Below are 13,659 nucleotides of genomic sequence, written 5' to 3'. Positions count from 1 at the left end.
TAGAATTGAAAGAAGTCAACCGGGGAATATTGAAGTGTTGTATTCTGTTACTGTTAAATTGTTGTGGATTTTACATTGAGTGTTTTATTGTATGTGAATGACACATGGGTGTTAAAATATTTTGAAAGTACATCTAAATGTTATCAAACTAAATACAAAATTCAAATGACACCGAATAACGTTTCTGCTTAAATAAGAACGTTGCAACAAGTACATTTTCTCACTGAAGTTACAGAAGGTGCTAGGGAACGTTTGAATTCACTCCAAACTGCATTGATCAGAGGAGAAGTATTCCCCATGAGAATGTTTTTGATCAATGGTAAAATTGAATTGTATTCCCAGGCACTTTCCTGTGATATACTGATAGATGGAGAAGCAGGTCCTTTTTCAAAGGTAATTATTTGACTAGCACACCAAAACCCCAAAATGAACATGATTTATGGGCAAAGACATCTACATGTCCGTGGAGAATCAAATGAAATGTATAATTCCATGGCAAGGGACTAATTATGCCAAAATGGTTGGGTTTTTTTAAGAAATGTTCTCAAATTATATGGGTTTTATGTGAGAAATTGAACTAATTTATAGTATCCTAACATCTTACTGTTCTCCGCTGATGACAAATACAGTTCTGCACTTTACAAGAAAAACTCTTTAATAGGATAAAAATTAATACTTTGAAATTGCTGCAAAATAATAGAGATGCCTAAAAAATTAATCTTGTCAATACTCCAATACTCTTGCACTTAATGAGATTTAAAATTATGGTAGACCTCGAAATCAGTTGTCTGCTCAGTCAGATAAATACTCATTGAATTTCTCAGTCCTATGCTGGGAAAGTATTGCTTTGAATTCCCCATAGTTTTAAAGTGAATATTTAGGCATGTGTTTAATTCTGAATATTGTAAATTGAATGTGTGATTAAATACCAATATTACATGTTAATAATGTCCATCTATTCTTTGTCTTTAAGTAAATATGCCTAATTACTGAAGAAGTATGTATTCCTTTTTTTTTTTAGTTGTGTGCTTTTTAAATGCAGTAAATTTTTTTGGATATGAGGGAGTAACGCCAGCGTACTTCCACTTTCCGCTATCCATGTTTATTCTCCCTCAGCTATAATGAAAACTATGCGGTGTTTTTAATCTCTCTGACTGCTGAGGAAAATCTTTGGAGAGTTTCCCTGTTTCTTGGCCTGTGGTTGAATTTAGGGAACTTCCCTATTTCCATATGGGCTCCAGAGAAGCAGCAGGTGTCTCAGCACAGGGTCGCACACCTGAATGCCACCTCTCATGTGGCAATCTATGAAGATTTGCTATGACTGGAACTTTGTCCCAGTCTTGATACACGGACAGCTGCAGAGAGTGGGAGTTAGCGACCTTTTCCAGCCACAAAACTGATTTTAAACATCATAATATGCTCCTGTATTTCTCGTTGCACATAATTCTTCCTGTTAAAATGCTGAACAGAAAGAAGTGGTATTTTGAGTAGAGCACTTATTGATGTGCAAGTGCTCAGTTGCCAAACTCAGAAGTGTTTCATAGGCAGCCAAGCATTTTAAAGTTTTCATTCTAGTTCACGGGCTAATTAAGAATCTTCATAGCACTCTTCCCAAATGACACAGTATCAAAATTACAGTCACTCCCTTGTAAATAAAAAGGATGTACTGAACGTGTGACCAGGAACAGAGGTGAAGAAAACTGCTAGCCTTGAAAAACAAAAAAAAATATTGAATATACTTTCCTTTATAGTCTGTATTAAGTAAATCTTTTTAATAATTGTTTGTGCATGTGGAGTGTAGGTTATTCTGCTCATTTAAATACTTTCCCTAAGTGTTCTGGTTTCATCTGGGATAGAGTTAATTTTATTCTTAGTAGCTGGGATAGAGCCATGGTTTCCATTTAGTGTGAGAATAAACACTGATCAGTGAAAACATCACACTGATGTTTTCAGTTGTTGTTGTTAAGTAGGGCTTATACTAAGTCAAAGACTTTGTAGCTTCCCATGCTCTGGGGAGCTGCACAAGAAACTGGGAGGGAGCATAGCCAGGACAGCTGACCCATGCTGGCGAAAAGGATGTTCCATACCATAGAACATTACATTCAGTGTATAAAGTGGGGCACTGGCTGAGGTGTGTGTGGAATTGCTGCTTGGGGCTGGGCTGGGCGTGAATTGATTGGTGGGTGGTGAACAATTGCATTGTGCATCACTTGTTTTGAATATTCTGTTGCTGTTGTTGTTATTAATGCTACTATTACTACTATTCTTTTCTCTTCCTGTGCTTTCCTGTTAAACTGTCTTTATCTCAACCCATGATTTTTAATTTTCCTTTAAAAATTCTCCTCCTCTGTCCTGGGAGAGGCGGAGGGGGAGGAGAGAACAAGCAGCTACATAGTACTTTGTTGCTAGCTAGGTTTCAACCATGACCAAGCAATTAAACCAAACAATTCTATCTGTTTAAAACAATGTTTGGTTTCCTGTTAAAAATAAGCATTTGCCAATAGCTTTGTAGACTTCAAATACTGTAATGACTTCCATATGGCAGAACCACTCTAATAACATTAATTTTATTTTTGGAATAAAGGGAGCTACATACAGTAAATTCAACTTGTAGTGATTCAGTATTTTATGCTTTAAATTTTTGTGGTCTTTGTCAAGTTGTTGGCAAGACCGGAATGACATAGCAGTTCTTTCTGGCTGTAAAATCTATGAATTTATTGTATTGATGCAAATCAATGTAGATGTAAATCAATACACAGAGACCACCAGTTTCATTTTTAAGTGGTTAAAACCATAATTTTTAACCATCTAGATATTCATACTAGACTTTTATTTATTGTGAATATAAAGGATGCAATCTCAGCCATAGACATGTTGGTTATTCTCTGGGTATCAAATCCAGGCCTTAGGAATGTACTGCACATGCATTAGGAGACAACTGCACTCTTTGGATTTAAACATTGCTAGTGCTTCTTTAGGTTTCTGTAGACAAAATGCGTGCAAAGTATTCCAAAATTAGCTCGTTGCTTTCTAACAGACCTTAGAATCATAGAATCAGTAGGTTGGAAAAGACCTTAAGAGATAATCAACTCCAACTATACCTGTGAACAACTAAATCACGTCCCCAAACACCTCATCTACCCGGCTTTTAAACACCTCCATAGATGATAACTCCACCACTTCCCTGGGCAGCCTCTGCCGGTGCTTGAGAACCCTTTCTGTGAAGAAATTTTTCCTAATGTCCAATCTAAACTTCCCCTGGTGCAGCTTGAGGCCATTCCCTCTTGTCCTGTCCCCTGTCACTTGGGAGAAGAGGCCAGCACCCACCTCTCTATGACCTCCTTTCAGGTAGTTGTAGAGAGCAATGAAGTCTCCCCTCAGCCTCCTCTTCTTCAGGCTAAAGAACTTCAGCTGTTCCTCATAAGACTTTTTTTCCAGCCCCTTCACCAGTTTTGTTGCTCTTCTCTGGACACGCTCCAGGACCTCGATATCTTTCTTATAGTGAGGGGCTCAAAACTGGACACACTACTCAAGGTGTGGCCTCACCAGTGCCGAGTACGGGGGAGGATCCCTTCCCTGGTCCTGCTGGCCATACCGTTTCTCATACAAGACAAGATGCTGTTGACCTTCTTGGCCACCTGGGCACACTGGTGACTCATGTTCACCATCAATCAGGAGTGTTTCTTACTAAGCTGCGGGCAAATATTTTTTTGCTTACTATTTATTATTTCCAAGGCTTTTGTGAACAGTCCGTCACAGTGCTGGTAGTGCCATTTACATTCAAATACCGGTTTCTAATGTTTTAAGCTTTCCAGAAATATGAGAGGGAGAAAAGCACTAAGAAAATGAAACTCAGATCTTTCCTAATAAAACATTTTGAAAGCATTATGTCTCTTCAAAATGCTGTGACATCGTGTTCAGTTGACGGAGCACACGACTTTAATTGCACGACTCATTCACTTTAAATATTTAATAATGCTTTTATTAGTTGCACTGAACCAGTGAAGTAAGATCTGTAATATCTACTGCTGGTCATCATTTTTATTCATCATGGTTTAATAAGCATTATAATTACAGATTGAGGAAGAAATATGAGTTAGCTTTGTGGTTTTGCTTGGGAATTCTGTGCTTACTGGTGTGATTGAAAGGGATTATACAAACTCCGTGAGCATAGCTGATGGTATTCAAATACACTGAGGAAGGCTTCCCAATCCCGATATATTATTCTTCGTATATAAGTAACTGCAAAAAAGGTACTGCATAAAATTATGAGTCCTGACACTATTAACTCCATCTGGATAAGTAGTGAAGTGTGAAAATTTGAAGGCCAAGTGGACTTGTTCTTGGCAGGTGTTCTAATGCATGCATTTTCAGTGGAATTAGGCTTTGACTATTTTTACCAACCACTTCCCATATTTGCTTGCAACTTACACAAATGGAAGAGTTGTTTAGAGTGAACAGTGAGTTAGGGAAGCTTTCATTTGGAGATTTCATGAGAGTTCAACTTGAAACACCATTTGTAGACAACATAAGTCCTCTGGGCTCTGTTCTTGAGTAAATATAGACGATGATAATTTAGTGTAACTTTCTGCCTTTATTATGACAAATATGACTATTTGCATGCTACTTGAATTCTTATGTTTTAATGGGAAGTATATCAGGGCAGACTAATATCTGGTGCATTTTTTAATGTTTTGTTAAAACATCATTTTTTCCTCATCAGCAACTTATGCGGGAGCGACAGCAGATGGCCAGCCGCCCCTTTGCTTCTGTCGATGTAGCACTGGAAGTAGGAGCTGAGCAAACAGACTTTCTACGAGGGCCATTAGAGGTAGGAACAGTGGTGCTGACAAGGGACCATTGTGATTTGCATATTTATATTGCTAGTCTCATCTGCATCTGCTTCTGAAACCAAGCAACGTCTGATTACCTGGAGCTGACAAGTCTCAGCTACATATGTTATGCCATTTTCAAGGTGCAGAGTTTTAATAGCATGACATGAGCTGTAACAAAAGCCACTGGAGAATCTATTAGCCTGGGCTGGAGTGACAGCCAGCTCACCTGGCAGTCCTTGCATGATGGATGTGAGCTGAAGCAATGCAAGAGACAGGCATTAAGGAGGGAGCAAACCTCACTCTCAGTCCTCTGAGTACACAGTGCCCCCTAGTTAACATCTATCTCAATTAACTCAGATTACAGCAGACAAACAAACAAGCAAAGAAATAAAGCAGCTGTTGAGTCGAATGTCAGCGTTGTGTTTTGTACGTACAGGTATAAAGAATACGGAGCGTACTGCATATTTTCATTTGTAGATAATGGCTACATTACTGCATTCTTTTATTGTAATTGCACTACATTGGAAAAGAAATAATAATATGCAAGGCAATGTGATATTGGAATAGCGTAATAATGCATGAAATGGATTCTGGAATTTTCATCTGAAAATAGAGGGAGAATTACAATATGTGGATAATAATGAATATCTAATCTGTGTTGGGCTTTTGGTAGATCGTAATCCTCTATTCCTTTACTTTTATTTACAATTTTGTGTTTACAGTTATTACTTTAAATTATTTATGGTGGGACCTGGGAATGAGGTGCGATAGCTCTGAAATCACTCAAGATTGTACTTTTCTTTTCATTGCTGCCAATTCCTCTTAAAGTCAAAGCTTCTCTTACTTTTCTCCATCACCCCTTTCAATAGAAGATTAAATACACTCGATCAAATCTCTAAGGTTCAGGGAGAAGTGAGCCACGTGAAAAACAGTTTCATAGCAGAAAGAGGAAGAATTGGCTTTTGAGTACTTACCGAATTGAGCTGCTCTGTCCTGCTACTGTGTAGGAAACAATCACAGTTGTTCTTGTGGTATAATTTAAATACTTGAAACAGATAGTGAATAAAAATGCCATATTGCTTTGAAGGACCTTTGTTGTTTTCTGCCCAAATACTAGAACCCACACTATCTTCACCGGTATCACCATATTTCTGTCTCCCTTTATCTCGGAACAGAAGAGCTCTCCAGCTCCCCAGGCTGAGGCCACGTGACGCTGTAGTTAAAAACTAACTGTTTTAAATTTGATTTCATTGTTTTTATGCTGGTATCTGGCAGCATGTTCTCTGTTTTCTTTTCAGAGGGAAACGCTGAGTGGGAGCCTAGACATTCAAATTCTGTACATACTGATTATTTAATTAAACTTTAGAAGTAAACCTCACAAGTTAATTGCCACATTTTCTTTTATCATGTCTTTTATTTAGCACTAAAAGAGGTAGATGCTAAAATATTTTAATTCTATTTTAACGGGTTTTTTTAGCTTTTTCTGCCTAGCCTAGTATCTTCTAGTAATAGTGTAGCATTCAGTAACCATGGTGTTTTTTCTCCTAATTAATACATAATTGCACACAGAATGAAGTGCATTCAAAGTTTCCTTGGAATTACAATACACTGATCTGTATCAAAACAAAGCTTGATGCTGAGTATTAAGTGCATGTGATTCAGGGTATTGACTGTCCTTTGATGTACATCCTGTAAAAAAGAGCTGTTTTAAGCTTCAGTTCCAGGTCTGTCCTCAATATGTGAATGGTTGTAGTTGTTGTAAAAGTTGTGGTTGCCATTCTGTTCTTCTTTCTCAGCTCTCTTTTGGACTAAAGGGAATTTGGAACACGCATGCACTCCTAGGTGTCAGTTCTTAAACAGCAGGATAGTGTGAAGCAGCTATAAATTCATTTTGTTGCATTAAGTTATAATCAACTTTTAAATGTTTTTTATGATTTAAAAAAACATTAAAGTGATTTTAATGGTTTTATGATATCTGATGCCCATTATGACTTTCTAAACTTAGAAATATTTTCGTGAAAATGAACAATACACAGTAAGTCTCTTCAAAATGTTCCACCGGCGTTGCAGAGATCTTGCACTGATCTATCAGAGGTTCCAGATTTAATGGTGGTGCATTGCATCCTCTCACCTCATACTTCTATTGATATTGTAATAACTCCAGCACTTCCAGTGACCTGTATTGACCCAAGGGTCCCTTGGGCACCATGTAATGTCACTGAACTGTTCCAAACGTCACTGCAAGTCTCCCATTCAACTGCATAGCGAGACAGCTATGAATACTGTACATAAAAGGATTCCCTAGTGCGTATACTTACAATACAACTGAAAATACTTGGGTCTATTTTCAGTTAGCAGCAATTTGCAACAGATCAAAATAAAATTCTTAAAACATGACAGAAGAGAGTTGAATCTCCATTATTTTAGGCTCTCTTTCTGCTTTGGAGTCTTTACCAGCCAGTCTATCTCTCTTAATATTTTACAACAAGATGACAGTATGTTGATATTAACTCCTTTAAAATCTTTAATCTGCATCATATTCCTCCTGTTTAGTGCTGCCTGATGTGTTTTTTTAGAAACTGGCAACAGGCTTTGCTCTTCACAACTAAACCGTGTTATTCATCGGTCTTCACCTCTTCAGCCTGCCTTTCTATGTAACTGAATCACAATATGACATTAACAAGTCTTACCTTCTCATCCATTCTGTCATGTTGACCTTAATCAACTGTTAAATATCTTCTTATCAGCTTAATCTTAACACAGAGAAGATCAAACTTAGGGTTTTTTTTTTCCCTTGCCCTCTTTCTCTCTTGGTGTGTATGGCAGAATCCTAAATCTAAATCTATGAAGCGATACCTACTCCTGCAGTGGCACGATATTATTGATGCTAATCTTGTGCACAAATATCCTATTTGCCCCATGCCAGCCCTAATCCGCATCTTCATCTGTTTCCATTATTATTGCCATTTCCCTTCTTAGAAGGGATGAACTCAACTCCACATGAACTCTTACAGGGGAAGGTGAGGCTGAAGGCAGACCATTCTTCACTCTTCTTCCTTCCTTTTGGGAAGAACAAGCGCAGCCTAAAGCTACTCTGGTGGAGGAGGGAAAGGGAAGTCTGGAAGTCACTGCATTTCTGCATCCCAAGAAGGGAACAGTAAAGGGGGGTTAGAGTGAAGTGGCCTTCACCCCGTGGGCAGGTAAAGAACAGAAAGAATTCCTAAGGCTCCTGTTAGCATTTTCACACTGCACAGGCTGTTAGGGAGCAGAGTAAGAAAATACCAAGGTCTGAGGATATTGTGATGTTTCGTGATACCACCATAATTTTTTCAATACCAGAATCATAAAATATTAAGGTAGCATCATAGATCAATAGATACACTTCCTGACACTCAGAGCCCTCAGTGTTAAAACATTTTTTATTCCTTTCATTTTGTTTTTCTAGACATCTAAGCCATTTACAGACCTGGTTGCTTTTTGCTGCTCAGTATATCCCAAAAGCTAAATCATTTAGGCTATCCTCATATTCTAAGCCTCCTTTAGGCAACATTTTCTTCTCCAAAATATAAATCAGTTTTGAAGAGTCGCTTCCACTGTGCTGCTGACAGTCATTCTAGTTAACCTGTCTGTTAAGTTAAAAGTAGTAAAAATGTTTCCTCTGTTCTGCTTTGCTTGACTTTGGGATATTTTTTGGTTCATTCAGAGCCCATGATATTTTTTGAAACAGATTCTTTCTTTAGGCCTGTGAGATAGGGTGCGCACTACTATAAACTCCAAAGTATGGTCATGCTCTGTCTGGACTGCAGCATCTGTTGTGCCACATCTGCTGGGGTAGAGACAGAAGTGTTACTGCCTGCATAAAGAACCAGGTCCAGACTTGCTCTTAGGATGATCATCCATTTGAGATCTTTACAATATTACTTGGATACCTTTTTTTTTCATATCAATCTTCTCTCATAATTATTTATATAGAAAAACATGCAGTACCCCTTTCAACCATTTTTCCCTCAAGTTACTGCCTTTCCTGCAGAATTGTCACAGAATTTAGGTTGTTCTCTACTTCTGGCAAGGTAAGATGGTCTCAAGAATTTTGAATTTCAAATAAAATCTAACTTTGTTTCTCTAGCGTGCAATAAGGAACACATATGGTACATTAAATAAGTTTAGATTTTAAGCCACTTCTGGTGAGTATGGAGCAAAGATCGACCACTATTCCTTATTTATTTTTCTTTAAGATCTGGAAGGGCATGCAGTGACACCAGTAGCCATCATTATACCAAGAATGGCTATTAGAAATCAGAGTGGCTTATTAACACATTAAAATCCCACAGAATCATCAAATCATCATGGAATCATCATAGAATAGTATGGGTTGGAAGAGTCCTTAAAGATCACCCAGTTCCAGCCCCTCTGCTGTGGGCAGGGACACCTCCACAGGTTGCTCAAAGCCTCAATCAACCTGGCCTTGAATGCCTCCAGGAATGGGGCAGCTTCTCTGGGCAACCTATGCTAGTGCCTCACCACCCTCACAGAAAAATAGTTCTTCCTCATATCCAATCTAAATTTCCCCCTCCTTCAGCTTAAAACTGTTCCCCCTCATCCTATTAATGTATTCCCTGCTCACGTTGAGCTTTTCATCCACTAACACCCCCAAGTCCTTCTGTTCAGGGCTGTTCTCAATCCATTCTCTGCCCATCCTGTGTTGGTGCTTAGGATTGCCCTCACCCAGGTTCAAGACCTTGCATTTGGCCTTGTTGAACTTCATGAGGTTCACATGGGCTCTCCTCTCAAGCCTGTCCAGGTCCCTCTGGATGGCATCCCCCTCCCTCCAGCGTGTCAACTGTGCCGCTCAGCTTGGTGTCGCTGGCAAATTTGCTGAGGGTGCACTCAATCCCTCTGCCCATGTCTACGGCAAAGATGTTAACTAACACCGGTCCCGTGCCAGAGGTTTATAGGGTTTAGGTAGATTTTTTTTTAGTTTATACTAATAAACTGTGTTGCTCGTTTCTCCTGCCAATAAGATCTTAGGGCTTTTAGCTTGCTTTTCAAATAAATCCAGTAAAGTTGTGTTCATTTTCTTGTTTAATTTGAATAATGCAGTGAGTAAATTTTGAAACTGCAACCTGAGCAAACTTCATTATATTTTACAAAAGGAAACTAATTGTGTGCTTCATCAGCATTGCACCTGCATTATTGTGGTGACATAATGTCTAATATCAAGGAACAGACTCTTCCCAACTCTTTTTTTATAGGTCACCAGATTGCCCGTTGGTATTCTAAGTTCCAAATTTTAGTCTCATATCAGAGGATAACTTCACTTCCCTTATATGACATTAACAATTTATTTAAGATAATGATGAAATTGTCGCTGTAATGGTCATCTTGTTTCCACTGACTATAAAGGCAATACGTACTTGGCAACAGGACCTATCAAAGACTGTTAGAGTTGCACTTCTTGCTTACTTGAAATCATACCATAATATATAATTTGCAATGTTCCAAGTGTTGCTCATGCAAACTTAATGGGGAGCTGGGAACTTCAGATAAGATATGGTATTAATTATTTATGATAAATAAAATACAGTCAAATCTGATTATTTTTTATTATCCCACACTGCCTTGTGGGAAAATCAGGCATTCTGCTGGATGAGGAATGATCGTTTCACTGGCTAATCCACATTTCTATCTTTGTGTGCCGAGGAAGGTTTAATTCCAAGTGTAGGATACAGCATATGAGCCAGTTCAGATGCGATCACATAGAACACATTGCGGGTTTTTCTGAATGATTCCAGGAACTGCAAAAGCTGTAGCTGCGCTCAAGGGGGCAGAAAGATTTTTCAGACCTGCCTCCTCCATTCATTCTTTTCAATGTTGTTTAGAAACAAGGACTGGATTGTTTTTTTTGTAATCTGCCCCTTAGAAGTCTTTGGATGTGCATAGTTGGTGGTTTTAGAACTCGCATCCCTGAGTTTAATTGTAATCTCCCTAACTAATGTTTTTCTTTCCAAGCAAAGTTTTTGTTGTTTTTTGTTTTTTTTTTTTTAACTTCATTCTAATTACAAGTTTGGATTATCCATATTGTCCATATGTTATATCTGTAAGCCAAGCTCTGCTTGGCATTGGAAAGGCCTTTGCTAAGAACTGTGTTTGGTCTCTGGCACTGGAGCTGCGTGGAGGACCAGAGGAGAGAGAACCTAGATGAGAACAATGTAAGCAATCAGAGTCTTAGAAAATATAACTACAAGGAAAAGTCAAGGAAATTGGAATAGACTATTGAAAGGAGTCAAAATAATAACTTTCAAATATGCAAAAGGTTAGCAGCAATCAGGAGGGCAACAATCTTCTTTGCGTGCGCTGTAGGCAGCAAAGGTGTAATGGACTTAAATTGTAGTAAAGGAGGTTTAGGCAGGATATCAGGGAAAAACTTCTTATAATACAGCTGAATCACTGGAAGCAATTCCCTGGGGAGGTGATGGAATTTCTTTTAGTGGAAGCTTTTTAAGCACAGGTTAGACAAACATCACTCAGGTACCCTGTACCATAGCTGCATTAGCTTCTCTCCTTTCAGTTTTGTCTTTATTATTCTGATTGCCACCTGGCCCTTCGTTCTGCATGCTCTCTGAACATTTTCCATTTCTGTTGTTCTAACAACTTAATTACCTTCATTGCACTATTAGTTTTCTGTTACTGAATATTTCTGACCTTTCTTTTCACTTTTGCTGTTATCTTCATTGATTTATGTCTTCAGGAGTCTTGCAAGATCAGAAGCTGTTAAGTCATCTCTGACACCCAGTCCCTCTGTTACTGCAGGTCTGCCTAACATGATCTCTGGTCTATTCTGGAATAGCTTCAATATTTTCCTTGAAGTCCATTTTCATAATTATTTTTTTGTCTTAATGAGTGCATTACCATTTTTATAGCCTTTCAAAATCCATGCATCCCACAATACTAGACCTCATAGAAATGTAGTCAGATGACACACCTGACACTGAGGATAAGAATCTATGTTGTATCACATTTTCTATTTTTCTGTATTACTCAAAGATCATGCTAAATTTGCTGTCCACTGCCTCAAGAACTCCATTATCCTGTGCTACACTTTGACCTTGATGGCTCACTGCATTCTTCTCTGCCCGTCCCTCAGCCCTGTCATCTAGAAAGCTTTCTCCTAAACTGCTTTCAGAATCCTGCTTTCAAGTCTTTTTATTTTTTCTTTGCAAACGATTGATTAACCTTGGGGATCTTTTGTGATACCATCTGTGAGGGATGTTACATCATAAGCTGAATTCACATCCAATAGTTCTTAGAGAAGAACTTTCTTACTAATGAAAGAAGAGTTCTTTCCTTAGAGAAAAACGTTAACCTGATAGCAGTGTTGTTTGGTTTGCATAACTCCTTCCTCACATAATGAACTGGTTTTCCTGCAATGAGAATGCTAAGATTTCATATCATTTGATTCCTCGTTTAGTGGTCTTATACAACAGCATAGCTCTGCCCAATGAAATGTCTTTACATTTGCATAAGATTTTTGTTGCTTCTCTTTAAATTTATGTCTAGCAATGCGTGAATTTTCTGAGCCTGTGATTCAGAACAAATTTCTAATCTAGTTGCTTATGCGTTCTGGTCACAGCTATGGGGGTTTTTGTGTGTACTGCCTATACCAACTCTGTTCAATATAAAGTGTATAGATATTCAATTTCTTGCACAGAACCAAGTTAATAATATTTTAAGGTTTCCAAGTAATAGTTTTCTCCTTTGGCATGTGGGAAATGTAAAAATAGCCTGAAAAATGCTTCCTGGAATAAGCCACATTGTTTGTTTGTTTTTCATATTGACCAAATATCTCTGTGTGTGTGTGTGTTTATTGCTAAAATATATACTAACGCCTCAAAACTTGTTGATGTTTTGACAGAGTTTTTAAGTTAAAGAAAGTTTTTAAAAACTGTATATTTGTTCTGGAATGTACAGACTCTCTAAATTTACAGAAAACACCATTTTAATTCCTACATTCTCTTGATTGCTTGCTTATTTCTGTTGAGTCAATTTACCCTCACGGGCAAATAGACATTGTAAAAATATCTTAAACGTGATGTTTGAAGATTTGTTTACCTGCAGGTTAATGTCATAAAGTTTCATAGTACACCAGATTATAAATGCTCCGCATATTAGCTGATGAACTGTAGGATCTGAGAATTCACAATTAGTTCTGAAAACCTGGTTTTGTTCAGTTTTGGGGTTTTTTTTTAATAAAAATGTATCTTTCCGCTTCACCAGATTTATTTGGCACACGTACTGCATAATCAGATGACTATAGAAATTGTTTGGATAGAAATATGTGATTTGCGTTGAACAAAATTGCCAACAAATTTCATGCTCAATTGGAAGAATTAGCAGGAATTTTGGCTGACTAGTTAAATGTAGGTGTTTCAGCTGTATTGGCATGCTGTAATAGAAATTGTTAAATTATTGTATTACTCCGAGTAGCAAATTGAAAGTATCAAAATAAACATTCTGATTGTTTTCAAGCAGACGTGTTTAGATGTGTCTGTAAGTGTTGTGAATAATGACACTGTACATGCTCTATGTTCATTGAAATTAATAGATATTGTTTTCCCAACGTCTTAATTCATGAAGTGGATAGGTACAAAATTCAGTGAGTGCAAACCAAAATATACATTCATGTGCCTCTAGGATTGTCTTTGAGCGAGGCTTGTTTATGGGAATCTTGCCTTTGGATAGCAAATCCATGACAATGACATTTCCAGAACTGTTGAAGATGACCATGCCAAAAGCATGGAAATAATTATGCTGTTGGAATAACTAA

At 37.9% G+C, this 13,659-nt stretch overlaps 1 protein-coding gene across 4 annotated transcripts in view; it reads left to right on the top strand.

Moving 5' to 3' along the window:
• The window catches only part of ATRNL1 (attractin like 1), a 511,034-nt gene that overhangs the window by 374,631 nt on the left and 122,744 nt on the right, over nt 1-13,659 (top strand). For 2 of the 4 annotated variants that reach the window (XM_009570598.2, XM_054070986.1), the window contains exon 27: nt 4,724-4,831. The exons of the other annotated variants lie outside the window; for them this stretch is intronic. In XM_009570598.2, coding sequence (XP_009568893.1) covers nt 4,724-4,831 — 108 coding nt within the window. The remainder of the gene's footprint in view (nt 1-4,723; nt 4,832-13,659) is intronic. 4 annotated transcript variants of the gene reach the window in all.

Source organism: Cuculus canorus, chromosome 7 (genome assembly GCF_017976375.1).
Source record: "Cuculus canorus isolate bCucCan1 chromosome 7, bCucCan1.pri, whole genome shotgun sequence".
In the NCBI taxonomy this organism is placed as follows: domain Eukaryota; kingdom Metazoa; phylum Chordata; class Aves; order Cuculiformes; family Cuculidae; genus Cuculus; species Cuculus canorus.
The sequence above is the reverse complement of the archived record's forward strand: the minus strand, read 5'-3'. Positions and strand labels throughout refer to the sequence as shown.